Below are 14,691 nucleotides of genomic sequence, written 5' to 3' on the forward strand. Positions count from 1 at the left end.
TCTGACTCAGTCGGTAACCTCTGATCATATAGATAACTGCATTCCTCCATTATTCATTTACCGACTGGTCTCCATCCCTAGGCCAATCCCTCTGATTCCGAATGCATCAAATAGTCCTCTGTTGCATTGCATTTGTAAAGGTGTCTCACTGGTTGACACATTACTCCGTCGGGTTGAGTCTGTGGTTCAGTGGTTTTATAAACTGGGAGAAGTTTCAGCTTCCTCAGGGCTGTACACTGTGTATCTTTTGTTTTGATACGAGAGTAGGTGACGATTAGAAAAGCCTCATCAGTAAGGGATCTTTTGATGTCTGAGATGTGTTTTGGTGGTTCTAAATTATTTGCATTTAGATAAAATGTAAGAGGAAATGTCTTGGAAGATTGGGAGGCCGACCCCCTCCAAGTGAGTTTTGTCTTGTTTTCTCGTTGCCAGGAAAATCTCTTCCTTTTGTTGATATAAATGTTTTCTTGTGAGAACATCCAAAGTTATATTTTTTCTTTCGTTGGACATTTGAATACACTGTATGTGTCCTATCTAGCACAATGTCCGTCTGTTTGGGGGGGTCCGAAGGGCATACAAAATAATTTTGTACATAGGAATTGAGCTCCAAGTCAGGAATGGTTGGCTAAATTCTTCTTATGTGAACGTTTTTGTGATGCATACCATTTTCACTGTTGTCTGTCTTACTCAGCAGGGTCCGCTGAGTTCTTTCAAGTGTGGCCACCCTCTCAAAGAGCATGTCCTGTTCATTCTCTCTTTCCACCGTGATTCTCTCCGGTTGATCTACAAGCCACTCGTGCTTTTATAGATGGTCGAGATCGCTGATGCGTCTCTTGATGTCTTTGATCAGTGAAGACAATGCCCGGCCCTCACCTCACTGCCTCGAGAATCCGCCAGCCATCTTGATCTCTCTGTCTCTGTGAGGTCATGACGAAGTCCATAGCACTCAGCGCATCTGATCGAGGAGATCTTCAGTAAATATTACCCTCTGTGCATCGGCTCACTGTCAGAAGTGCTTCCCTTTCGCTTCAAACATTGAAACCTCGCTACTACATTCGTTTTTGACGATTTTACTGGGCTGTGAGGTCAGGGATCTGCAGGGGTACACATGTCTGGGTCCCCGCCCTGGCCATGTGCCTGAAATGGAGTCTGATTTAGTTAGGAAGTAGGAAATAGTGCACTTGTAATAAGGTGGATGAGATATCCGTCACCTTTGTGATGGAGTACCCATTCATCAAACACTACACCAAGCTCTTAGTCATTTGGCGTCATCTGTTAAACCAATGCTGTGAATCTGAAAATATAAAATGAATATGAGGGAGGCGCTGGTTCCAATACTTCTTCGACACTTGAGCAATTTCATTGATGCACATAGGAAAGAACTTTGTTTAGTTTTGGCAATTGTATGCAAAATCTGCTGAATAAATATTACAGGGGTGTGGCATGGCTACACAACACTTAAACTCTTCTGCATTTGATGTTGTACCATAGTTCATATCAATCTAAACGTGGCATACACATCCTGTTTCATGCAAACTGATGATTTGCTATTCTGGACCAGGAGCCACGTGTGACCCATAACAGGAGTCATTACTTTGCCTCAGCCCTTTATATCCTCTCTAATCACTTGTGTCTCTGGCTCCCACTGTCAACAGGACTGTTAGTTTGAGAACAATCTCTTCTCCATAGTTCTTGTCCCCGTCCCTTGTCTGCCTATACACTTACGACTTGTTTCAGTGAACATGTTAAAATTGTAAATGACTGTTTGGATAGTTTCCTTTGAGTATTGGGGGGGCTGACTGTATAACTTTAAAAGCCAATACTGGCCTTGGGCAAAACACTGGTCCCTCCCCATCACCTCTGTGGCCTCCCAAAGAAGGGGACCCTATGCAGGAAGGCCCCAGTACCCTCACCAAAGCCCATCTATCATGGAGTGGCTCAACTGTCACTACTACTACGAGAAGGTACCCCAGCACTGTGGGCCTGCTAATTGAAGGGCAGCACAAAGATGTCACCAGAGAAGAACTTGGTCATTGGGCACTGTCTGAAACATGCCTCCCCATGTCCCTCTTCAGAAGATTGACAATGAAGGTGTCCAAACTTAAACCAGAGCCGGTTAATCGGTATACTTGGGATATGAATGATCACCCGCTGCATAGCTGTCCTGCTGGCATCCATCCATACTCAGTGTAATGTATGTGAGTGAGTCTTACCCTGCTGCTGCGTGTTCTTCTGTTGTGGCTGCATGGAACTCCTGCTCTTGTCCTGTCCGGTTCATGGTTGTCCTCTTTTGCGAGGGAATCCTGCAGTGCTGCTGCTACTTTTGCCATATCCTTCATGTAAAATAAGGACACTTGCATGTCTGTAGCCTTTCCTTTAGCTGTCCTATGTGCATAAGAGATGCATACACTGCTGATGGCCATACTGCTTCTGAGCTGCACTAATGCTACCTGTGCCGTACCTATTTTGTGAATGTTAATAACACTCGAAACAATATTTCCATTAAAAAAAATACTACATACTGGCCTTTTAAGTGCTTTTTACCTTGGCTTGTTTTTGCCATTTTGGAAGGGGGTCAGTCTTGTAACGTCCTGCATGAATGAGATAGTAAGTTATCCCAGAAGAATTCTGTTTTCTTTTCGATTTGCCATAGAGGAGGAGCAAATCCTTAGGGTACCCTAAGTTGAAGGCTGTGGGGCTCCACTGAGAGGTTTCTTGAGCTCCTCCCTTGATGAATCTAGCATCCGTACAAGGGGAAAACTCCTTTGCAGGGGAAACATAGAAAGGCACACCAATTAGATGCTGAAAGGACATAAATCTGACTGACTAACCTTTTAACCTGTCTTGGGGTGGTCCATGAGTAAGGGGAAATATGATTTGTTGCCTGTTTCTCCCTTGACCATGTTTTTCAGTCCATGTAGAGTGTGATGGTGCCTTCTAGTTGCGCTCACATTGTAACTGTTTGTGTGAGGACATCCTACAGTGCTGCAGGTGACCTGGGCCTCATGTATGTGAGTAAGGCTTGCGCTACTAGTGATGAAACAATATCTTTCTGCCTATTTCACAGGCTTGTTATGCTGCTTCCAGTGCTACACTTGTGTTTGTGTATCTGTGAGTGTGTGTGTGTGGGGGGGGGTGCTGTTTGCACAGTTGCTGTGTTTTATTTGTTGTGCGTTTAAGCTATGGTGTGCTGCTACTCATGATGTACTCATAGTTTGTATGAGGGGGAGGGGAACATTGTTGTGCTGCATATGTTGTGTGTAGGCCTTGGAGTTATTTTAATTACACCAAAGTAATTTGGGAATTTCTCCATTACTCTTTGGCACCTCTCAGAATAATTTGGTGGATACATAAGCACCGAAACAATGAATTTAGCATTTAACACTATTTTCCTAGCGAAAATTTCACTAAATGCATAGTGTATGTTGGAGGGAAAATCACGCTGCTCTTCGTGTTCTGTTCCAGTTTCTGCTTTTCTTAGCTCACATGCCTACTCGTGTCTACTTTAGATGTGAGGGGGCATTTTTGTGCTAAGAAAATAGCCCTAAAAGCCGAATTACTCTTGTCATGTAACTGCGGAATCTCACGTAATTTTGTTGGAATTACGCATAATTATGCTACGGAAAATTATATGAGTTAAGCCCACCCCTAGTTGAGTGAGTATGCCTTCAATGTTGCTGCCTATGATGTATGTGCTGGGTGCGAGGAAAGACTGCATGACTTCTTCATGTGTTGTATTTGAGCCCTATGTTTAAGAAAACATGTTTTCTTACAAGAGATTTACCCATTACGTGTACGTGAGGAAACTCGAAGTGCTATTGCTGTTCTTAAAGTGTTGCTTGTGTTTGGGGAAAACTGGACTATTGACACTCATACAGCACCTTTTCTATAGGTGTGTTAAATAAGTTTGCGCTGCTGACGGGGACTCAAGAAGGCCACACTGAGGTGAGGCTCCTTTGGTTATGTAGCAACTTCAGTTAACATCTGAGTCACCTCAGTACCTTGCCTGATTCCTAAATACCTGTAAAGGACACTGCTGCACTCTGTACGACACTTGGTAGTGGGCTTCAGGTGAGTGGGGGGCGGATATGAAGGGGGAATCCATGACTTTGGGAGCTGCAGGCTCAGCACTCATGGACGGGGCAGAAGGGCACATGAATATTGCAGATCCAAACCTCTGAACTGGGTGCAGCCTAGCTCTTCATTCACACCACCCAGAGGACACAAATAGTAAGGGCTTAATAAATAGGGCCACTTGTGTTTTTACGCTAGGCATAATGTAGTGTGCCTTCCCTCGTCTTTGATGGACACCACCACTTCCTCAGTGTCTGATCCGCCCTCCCTACTATGCCGGTGGATCCACAGATTACGTATGTAAGACGGATATACAAACTCTTAAGTGTTGTGCTAGCTCTTACTAAGGATATTCTCTCCCTCGCCAGTTGACATTCACCAGTCCTGCTGGTGGTTCATGTGGGCACCTGCAAAGGCTTCCTACACTTCAATCCTGACTGTCTGGAAGAGAATATCGGAGGCGCTACACTACAGCGGCCACACCAGGCAAGACTAACGAAAGGCAGTCTAAACTCTCCTTCCACTGTAACAGAATGACCAGAGGGGTGGATAGGAAACTGGCCCCTCAGGGCAACAAACACCGATGGTCATGAGCATCGAGCTTGATGGTGATGTCTAGACTTGCTCAGCATGCAAAAAAGATTCACATTGGTTGTCAGAAAGCCCCCTCCCCCCGATATTGAAGATAAAGCCCGAATTTACTTGAATACTGGATCTTGATGTACCGTCTTAGCAGCTGATACCAACATTGACAGGTTTTCATGCACTGTTTGTGTTTCTTCCACGGGGACAGGACAGGAAACTTCAGAAAACGAGGGAACTACCTGTGCAGCAACTTCTTTCATAAACCTCTGTGATAGGCAATTGCAGGCTAATGGAGAGACAGGTCTTCTGTGGTTTGACTTGCAGCACCTTAGGGTTATGCTGATGGCTATGTCAATCCCTCTGACTAGGACTGCTTTGAGTGCTGGTCTTGACTGCCTGGTACAGTTCGGCAGATCCCCTCACCACGTTCCATTTATCTGCGGACACATCGTAGTGGTGACTCGGCCAGTGCTCGGCTGTTGCAGTGGAAGAGCCCTAGGTGCTGGGGCATTGGTCTTTCCAGTGCAAGGCCATGCATGTGTTGGTTGAATCAAGAAGATGTAGTGGTCTCTTCCACGGAAAGGAAAACGTTGCTGGGATTAATTGCGGGAAGGGAATGTTCCCTGATTGGTGTGGGAGGGTGTGTTTAATAGGTTGTTGGTACATGTGCGTATTGGTTGCTACAGTTCACACGCTATGAAACGTCAAGACATTTCATGACTGGTGCATTACCCGACATTCATTGACTTCCAAGAGAATGTCACTAACGATATAGAGGGCCTGCATGGAGGGAGACTAGACCTATAGGTCAAAGTGCTCACATCTAGTAACCCCCACAAGTCTAGGCAGGTTAATAGCATACCTTGACTGGCATGGCAAAGAGATGCCGATGCTGCAGGCGACACGTCACCAAGTTATCTGAACATAGTTTTGCCCCAAAATAGAATGTGCTTTGATGTTTCGTACCTTACTCCGCTTAATCAACAGATGATGCCATTATTATAATGCAGGGTGTACCCTTTTGGCCCAGCATAATGAAAGCAGAATCTTAAGACCGATACTTGATACATGGACTTCTAAATGGCATACATTTCACATTCGTCAGTATCTAAGACCTAAACACAGACAGTTTCCGCCATTGTCTACAAGTTACAGAGTCTGAAATCCAAGTGTCTTGGGTGTCTTTGATTTCACCATGTTTACACAAATAGGGATGTCAGTAGTACTTAGGTGCATGAAAGTACATCGATTCATATAGTGATGAAGTACATGTCTGCTACATTTTGCAGAAAATCAAGAAATGTTTAAAAACATAAAAGGAAACGTACTTTCTTTATGCTTAAGAAATAAAATGTTGCTTTTAATCTTCGTTTTCCAGCAGCAGTTCATTGTTTAGTGTAGGTAAGTCGTGTTTCTCCTCCAACAAAAAAACATTGTAGGTAACATTTTCCAAGATTATTCTGAGCTTCTTCTTGTCAGGATGAGATATTATATTTTCAAGACAAAAACATTTATGTAGCAAAATCCTTTATGGTGATGATTTTTTTTTATTACAAAAGCTTAGCAAACAATTAAACCTGTCAGGCCTTCTAAGAGAGTCTGTCACATCTGTGTCGAGATCGGATCACAGAAATTACCAGGGGTAAGCGAAAAATTCTAGCTCCTCCAGTGGAGTTTGCAGAGTTTTGCCCGGTTCCAGCAAAACTCTGCCAACCCCCATGTGGAGGACTTTTTTTCTTGCGTGTGGCTCATCAGTGTTAAGTTGCCCAGTGCAATCAATAATTTGTGTCCCCAGGCACAATTTTCAGACACTCAAACTTCTCACCAATGAGATTTCTCAATGCGGCTGATCGCGACCGTTCAAGTTGAGAAAGCTGCCGCTCAAGTAGAAAATATAGTTGAGCTTGGAAGAAGCTTCTGGTGCTAAAAAAACAATGCAAGCGGCGTTATGTGCCCGATTCTGCCCACTGATAGACTCTTGCGGAGTTTTACTGAAACTCCATGGAATTCCACCCATGCTGAGAAATTACCAAAGGTCTTCTGTGGGACTAAAAGAACCATGGTCCATATTGGTAGGTGATGTGTTCTGTTCGCTGCGCTTGGTGTGCTGCTGAGTAGTTGCACCACCTGAACCATCTGGGGGTTGGAGTACCAGGCGTGGATGCAGGTGGAAGGACCATCGAATATAGTGCTTTTTGCAGATGTCAAACTGGGGCTACTTTTTCGTCTACCTGATGAATGTTATGACTTACAGCAGTGGGGCATGGTCAAGTGGGTTACCGCTCAGGGTTTTCCTCCCTGCCCTCCCCCAAAATAGGTCATTTTTGGTCGTATTTCCTGATGGTAAAATGCCTTCCCTTGTTCGCTGCACACAGTATTTACAGGTTACCCCTTGTTGAATGCTTCTCTCAACCGTTCTGACCTGTGGTGAAAGGGTGGGTTGAGGTTAGGAAAGTAATTTCCCACTCCATTTTGTCTTTACTAGAGAAGCATTATTCTTCACTTCTTTCCCAGCTGACTTGTCTTTCACTATATATCAGTAATAGGTGTTGTTATTGCATAACTGATATGAGCTCCTGTCAAACTCAGTAGGCCGAGCGGCCTTTTGAAACCGTAACTACCAATTAATCGGAGATCAGAGCAGTGGATGCGCAACAAGCCATTTACTGGCTTAGCAACTGGCGGAGACCCCTACCCTGGCCGGCCCAGGGTAAATATGTGAAGCAGTAAGGGTTGCAATTGTTTGAGTCAAGTAAAGCTGAAGGCCACTTCTAAAGGGAAAGTGAATGTAGAGTAGTTCATTTTTATAGCTCTTATTGTCCCATACCTACATGCCAAATTAACAGAAATTGGAAGCAAGTTCTCTTTTGTTGGTCTGAATACCGAAAAACCTGTCAAGCTGCCAAAACAGAATGTATCTGTCTTCAGCTCGGGTGAAATTTATTTTATGCTGTCTTAATCAAGGGAACTTGATACTACGAATTACGCCATAACATGCAATTGCCCTACAGTTGTGTCAGAATTTTACTGGAGGAGCATGGGAACAACGTAAAGAACCAGAAGGCGTGCACTTGTGTTTTGGAACCATTTTTATAGTGCCAAATTTCTCCTTGTTTGCAAAGTGGACATGAGTACACATTTTGCGCTAAAATACAGCTCTGTAGCGCCAGGTTTGCATTTCTTGAAATTCTGGTTAATTTTTTATCAGTTTTGCAAAATCTCACGTAATAATACATCTTTTAAATTACTTTATTATTACAGTATGAAGAGACGGTATTAACAAGCATCACACATGACAACACTATGATTACAATGTGTATAGCGCACTTCGAGATCTAATTTAATAATGTGGTAAGCATAGTAATTAAGGTATCACCATATCACAGATGATTCAATAAGCATCACACAAGAAGACAGACATTGCAGAGCTTGCATACCAGTAATAACAATGGCTCTCACTAGCATCACTTCTTTCCTGCCTACCAATTGGGAAGGAGTAAGTTGCTAATCCAGTGTTGTGGTGTGGCCAAAGTCTAGTCGATAAGTACGCAATGGAGCCTTTATGTTCCTGGTGCACAATGTCAGAGGGAATATTTCAGCATAAGCTTCAAGATGTTGATTACAGTACTCTAGATTTCCCAGCCATTTCGCAGAAGTTAGTGTACCGCCTCACCCTCAGTGCAGGTCGAGTGTAAGCCTTCGACCTCGTGTATACTTTTAGAATACTTCTTATAGCTTGAAGCGATTTCATTTGTTGGTTGAAGTGTCCTTTAACAATTTTTGCTCACCAGTGGTCAGTTTCAGAGCAGTGACCAACTACTGTATTATTCCGCTTTGGTTTCTTTAACTGTCACTGTGATAGACTGTTCTTGTTATTTCTTTGGTGCTCCCCTTTCTCTGTGGGTGTTTTAGGCTGGCAGCTGCCTGTGTTTTATTTCAGCATTCCGTTCCTCCATCTCCTCTTGTGTTGCTGACATTTGTTTTGACTTTATTCCAGTGCTGTCCTCGTTTACCTCTTGCTCCTAAAATAAGCTTACTTTACAAAAGAAACACACAGTCGTTTAGCTCACTGCTCACGAAAGCCACCAAAGCCACAATATGCCCTTTCAGGTAGAATGTAACTAAACCTAGAAGCAATGATGTGAAACTTAGTTAGCCTCGCATTGCATCTCTATTCTCTCTCTCCAGGGCCCCTCCCTGCTAGCCCTCACAACAGTGCACACAGGGCATTGCCTATCTCTTTTATTTTTGCCATAAATCTTCTGAGGCTGCTCTCCTCATTGAAATGCGAGGCAAGAATGCTTGCAAAACTTTTCATTCTGTTAAAATAAAAAGGTTACACTTTTCCAGTCTTATTTTCCAATTTCTGTTCAGACATTTACCCAACTGGAGGTAGAGCAATCTTCTCGTCTCTGCTCAATGGCTTGTGATTTCTGATGTCACTGGCTGCCAGTGACCACTAAAACATGGCAGGAAAATACAAAACCATGAGAAAGGGTTGGCCAGTTTATGTGGCAAGAAAAGTCCACTTCTGAATTTACAATGCCAATAGCTCTAACTCAAGAAAATGCAAGACCTATTGCACTGCAAATACTTGTTTCTTTTTGGTGCTTGTTCCTTCTATTTTGACAAAGTGCATATTCTGTAATTCCTTCGACAAACTTGATAAATCTAAAAATAAAAGGAATGACTAAAAAGGAATAGGAAATAAACACTCACTCTTGATGGGCTAATAGAATTCCCAGTTGAGAAGCACTCTGTAATCCCTTCTACTATAACCCTGAGGAGTAGTAGGCCCCACCTTCTAAATCACAGCGCATCACTCACTAGACTAACTTCTTGTTCAAAGACTAGGCATTGGAAGACATTCCCAGACGACAGGAGTTCTGCACGTTTTCACAAATATAAATAAATGTGGGTATATTTATATGTATGTATCATTACTAAGGCCTGATTGCCTCTTTCTTTCACTTCTCACAGGTGAACAAGAGCCAACAGTCAGCAGTGATTCCGATACCTCTTTAATTTTGGCAGTAGAAGTGGGACTGTCTGATGTGGAACTCTCTGCTGAGCAGGACTGTGAAGAGGTGAAATCCTGAAAGGAGAAAAAGTGGGAGTTCCCCTAAGGTGGAAAGTCAAGTTAGAGCGTGATAAAAAGGTCAGCTCCCCAGGATGTCACCCAATCCCATGTCCAGAAACATCACAGAACTCCAGAGCACTGCATCCTGGGACTTCATCAAAAGCAATAGTGATGGCTGTCTACTTTTGTCTGTGGCACACGTTCATCCTCTTGGCATTTCAGCTTTCTTTCCAGAAAGAAGAGAGCCTCTTGCTTGCCCATATGCTCAAGAGCGGCAGAGTTCCTCTTTGGAGGATGGTATAAATATGTGACTACTAGACTACGGTTTCATTTTGTACACTTCCTATCTTTATTTTATTTTTTATTATTATTTATCGTTTGTATATGGAAGAGTTTCATGATGGAAGTGATTCTCTGCTTCGCACCTTCATCTTTTCCAAAGTGTGGACCCACAGAACAAACTTGCATCCTGAATGGTCAAGGTGCCTCAAGGGCGATGCAGACAGCTTTGTATTTCTGCGATCAGTGGCTGTATAGAAAAACCTGTTTGTTTACCGATGTTGGAACAGCAGCTCTTGAATTGTATATCTTCAACTTGCCCCTTCTCATGAAGCTCTGAATGTATAGCAACAGGTAACTAGGGCTGGTTCATAGTAGAGCTTCCACTCGAAGAAATCCATCTGTTTGTAAACTCATAAAGGAAGAAGACAATGCTGAAGCCGGCTTTAATCGTCTACACATGTTTAAGTAATCCCCAGTTTCTGTTCTGCGAAATGCTTCCATTGCATATTGGCCTTTTGTGTTGCATATCACTAGCTGAAGAGTAAATTGGTCTTAAATTCAGATATTTTTCCTTTTTCTTTTGCTCTGGCTACAAAATAGTGAATTCTAGGAGATTTGATAGTATAATAGTGTGGCTTATAGGTTTGCTGGTGTGTAAGAATTGTGGTGCTGAGAACTTTCTTACCTTAATGAATCTCATTGAGTAAACCTCATACCAGCTCTTAAGAATTTATCCAGTTTTCTGTCTACATTTGTGAGTGCAGCATTACAATCTATCACAACAGGCGTCCTGAACCTCCATGAAAGACCTTCTAACCTAATTATAGTATTGGATAACTGACCTTGACCTCAGTCTGACTGCCTTCAACAAGAGGAAGACCAGAGCCAGGATTTGATTGTACATCTCTTGCAAGGTCAACAATGCTAACTCCAAGGACTTGGTTCTTAAAAGGAAGGAAACGTATACATTATATTGTCATCTACGGTGAAACATACTTTTGGGTATATTTGGTCAAACAAATGACTCATTGTTTATAGCATCTTTTCTCCTGAGCCACATCTAATGACTAGTGTTCCTCATCTTTGCAAAGTTGCCTGTGGTAGGCAAAACGGGATCCAAGTGTTTTTCTCCTAGTTCTTTGTAACCACCTATTCTGCTACTATGAATCAGGAAGGCAGGTCACACTTTTGGTGCTCAAGGCACATTGTGTGGATATGTAAGACACTTAAAGAGCACTTTTTGGTTGTAGTGCTGTTTTTTCATTTCTACCAATTGTTGATACATGTGTAGGTGGGCTTCTCTTTCACAGATATATTTTTGAGCATTATTCTTAAGGGATTGGGAAATTCATTGTAAAAATCCAGTATCGCCACATGTATTGACAAGTACAAACCAGCAGGAGTAATCCGTTGCATGGGCTCAAAGTACTTTCTTCACCGTGAAATGGGGTTGTGTTAAGTCTGAGAATGTCTGGTAAATGTATTCTTTCATTACAGGGACAGCAGCCATCACTTTGTGTTTTAACATACGTGAGAATACTTTTGTAGTATTTCAGGAGCTGAAGTTGTCTGGTGCTGGAATCTAGTGAACTGATTTTCACTTTTATAAGAAAACGCTTTTTTTGTTGTCATTAACTGTTTCAACGTGCAGGAAGGAGTAAGTCTTTGCAACACGAGTGTGTTTGAGTTTATTTGTATTTGTTTTATATTATCATTGTTCATTTGTGTGTCTTCTTCTTGTAGCTATTGCTGCTTTTCCCATTATTTCACTCTGTTTTGCTATGATTTTCTTTTCAGTTATCTCCACCCCGCTATTTCAGATACACTCTTTGTTTTTTTCTGCACGACAGGGGTTTTTCGTTCTTGCTTATTGGTAATGTCATTGTGCGATCGTTTGCATTTATCTCTGTTTTTAACTCTTTCTGCTCTACCTGCCTGTGCTGTGACAGTATTTATAACTTTACTTGAAATTTGCAGAACTTGAACGGGGGCGCGGTTTAACAGAAGACTCAACGCCATTTAGGTTTATCCCGATCTGTTACTGAACAATTCCTGCTGATTTACTGAAAAATGTATCCAAGTTTAGTTTCTGTTGATTACCTCAAATGAAATGAAAAAGGAAGTGTTAACGACCCTCAGAACAACCAGCATACAAAAATCAGGAGAAACCTTGTCAAGCTAATGTCAGTTGCCAGCAACACCAGGAAATCACTTGTCAAGTTAGTTTTACAAACGTTTTGCGGGTGCTAGAGTGCTCTCTGTAAGGAGCCTTGTCACTTAGATATTGTTTTTGCTTCTTTTGAAAAAGTTTACATTTCTCTATCACAAACGTGTATAGACGATGCATGAAGGTGATGTTTGAGACCCATCTGGTCTCTGACCCACTACAGGTCAGGCTCTTTCGTTTACCTGATATTCAGATCTGTTGTTTTCTCTGTGGCCAGCTCTCTTACCAGATCATCCTGGTCAGGTACCCTCCACCTGCCTATGATATCTTTGTTAATATATGCTGATGGTCTGGGGCTGTTTGCCTTAACTCTACAAGAGGCTTTAGCTGTATTATGCTTGAGAGAATGTGAGTATTCGTAATAATTAAAGAACACAAAGTTATTGGTGTTCAGGAAGAAACATAATGCAAGGGGTTGATGAATTATAGTTTTAATGGAAGTATTCCTCGTTATACTTGTCTCTTCAAACTTAATTGGGCGTTCACACGTACATGTAACCTACAGTTATAACAAGAAAATAGTTCAATGGCTCAGATAGCCACCAATAGTAGAGCATGATTCACTAATTTTTGCAGAATGTTAATGCCACATAAAACTTTAACTGAATACTGTTCGAGCATATGCCACTGATTCCATACATGGCAAGTGTGTATAAAACGCAGAGAGCTGAATTGACAATAACTGTGTCCCAAGAGTATCTTTTCAGTTATTCTAGGTGTTTGGCTAAACCCAACGGAGCCTGTTTATTTTGTTTACTGACTGGGCCTGCTACAAATGACTTCCAGACCACATTAACCTACTCTGGAGAACTTCAGTCGTCCAGGCTGGGACGGTAACAGTCTACTAAGATCAATACAATGTGACTAGCTCGCAATGTTTTCTCGTTGTTTTTGGCCCTTTTAAAAACAGAGCCTGGCAGGTAAATAACACGTCTTTTTTACGTGGCTACAAATCTTGGTCATCGATCAACAATCATGCAAAATATTATCCATTTAATTTCCAAGGCGACATGCCTTGAATGAAGGTCCTTGATTATTCTATAATTTGACTGTGCTAACCACATCACTCAATAAATGTTGCACCAAACGTCAGAAAAAAATCATGTGAATCCAGCTGGACATCTTCCTCCACTTGCTCAGTAATTGACTGTTCGCTCAAATAAATTATTTTGTTGGTTTCTTGTTAATTTACCTAAGTAAGCTCCATTTTCCCATCTGCGAGATTTAAGTCCTCTTCTAGGTGCTGTGTGACGTTGTATAGTTCATCGTGCAGACTGGGCCCTTATAGCCACTTCCCTATAATGGGAATACCCAGTCCAGTTGGACAATGCATTATCTCCAACTCCAACCAAACTGCCTCGTTCAAATTCTGAAGAAACGTGCAATACATTTCAATAGGTGATCCTAAATTGAGCAGTCACAATCTTCGCAGATTTCAAGTTATTCAAGAGCCCTGGTCGACATTTGTTAATTTAATTGTTGCGTAAGCACGGTTTGGGGCTGCGTCACAGAAACTTTGCATGAATGTGAAGGAAAAAGTGAAATTCAAACCTATTTGCACCTATTTTGTTTCTAGTGTAAGGTAGGAGTGGCACTTGTACTGGAGAAAAACAAAGTAACCTGATTTCACATCATTATCGCATATAATATCTGTGCATTTGTAGATTTTTTTCATTATTAGCAAAAATAATGTAAAATCAGTCTTCTATGTTTCTTTATTATGTAAACTCAGAGTTATGCAGTGATTTGGACCTCTTTGTAAAAATCCCATGGCTTACTTAGAACTATTTAAAGCAATACAACACATGTTTCACAATCAATTCTCTCCATTTTGTGCTAGTAAAAAAATCTTTCTTAGATGTGCACTAGGGGAAATTTTGTTTGCTTTGGTCATATTACACTATCTCTTAAATACGGTGCAGATGGATTTCTCGTTTCTGTGAAGTGGCACAAACATTTTGTGATATCCCCTCACCCTAGTTCTGCTCTATTCCTTTAAGTAAAAGTCCCTGTTTGAGCCTAAGGTTGCAGTTTCAGCGGCTCTGTGGTCTTCTCGAACATTTGACCCGTGACGTGTAACTGCCCGAGCTCAGTGAGCATGGCATAACCATATTCCTCAACCTATTGTTTCTGTACTGGTTAGTTGTTTATCCTGGTTCCATTGTTAAAAGGTGAGTGTGTTGACTTACACACAGTCTGTTGCCTACTTTTATGTTTGTGCTCTGGTAGACTTAATCAATGAGCATTTAGGGTCTAATAATTTCAGGAGATACTGTAGACTGCTGTTTAAAGTGGTCATTGGGCACAGACCCATCAGGCACTACAATGCTAAGCAGAAGTGAACCTTATAGCTTTATGAGCAATGCTTGAAATGGAAAAACTCAAGTACACGTATCTATTGTCGCAGAATACATGTTAGGTACTGAGAAGTGCCAGAGCTCTC

At 42.0% G+C, this 14,691-nt stretch overlaps 1 protein-coding gene across 1 annotated transcript in view; it reads left to right on the forward strand.

Moving 5' to 3' along the window:
* Positions 1-10,582, forward strand: part of RNF150 (ring finger protein 150) — a 437,576-nt gene extending 426,994 nt beyond the window's left edge. The window contains exon 7 of the mRNA XM_069242581.1: positions 9,640-10,582. Within this exon, the coding sequence (XP_069098682.1) occupies positions 9,640-9,758 (119 nt within the window). The 3' untranslated portion in view covers positions 9,759-10,582. The remainder of the gene's footprint in view (positions 1-9,639) is intronic.
* The last annotated feature ends 4,109 nt before the right edge of the window (positions 10,583-14,691 follow it).

Source organism: Pleurodeles waltl, chromosome 1_2 (genome assembly GCF_031143425.1).
Source record: "Pleurodeles waltl isolate 20211129_DDA chromosome 1_2, aPleWal1.hap1.20221129, whole genome shotgun sequence".
Lineage (NCBI taxonomy): Eukaryota > Metazoa > Chordata > Amphibia > Caudata > Salamandridae > Pleurodeles > Pleurodeles waltl.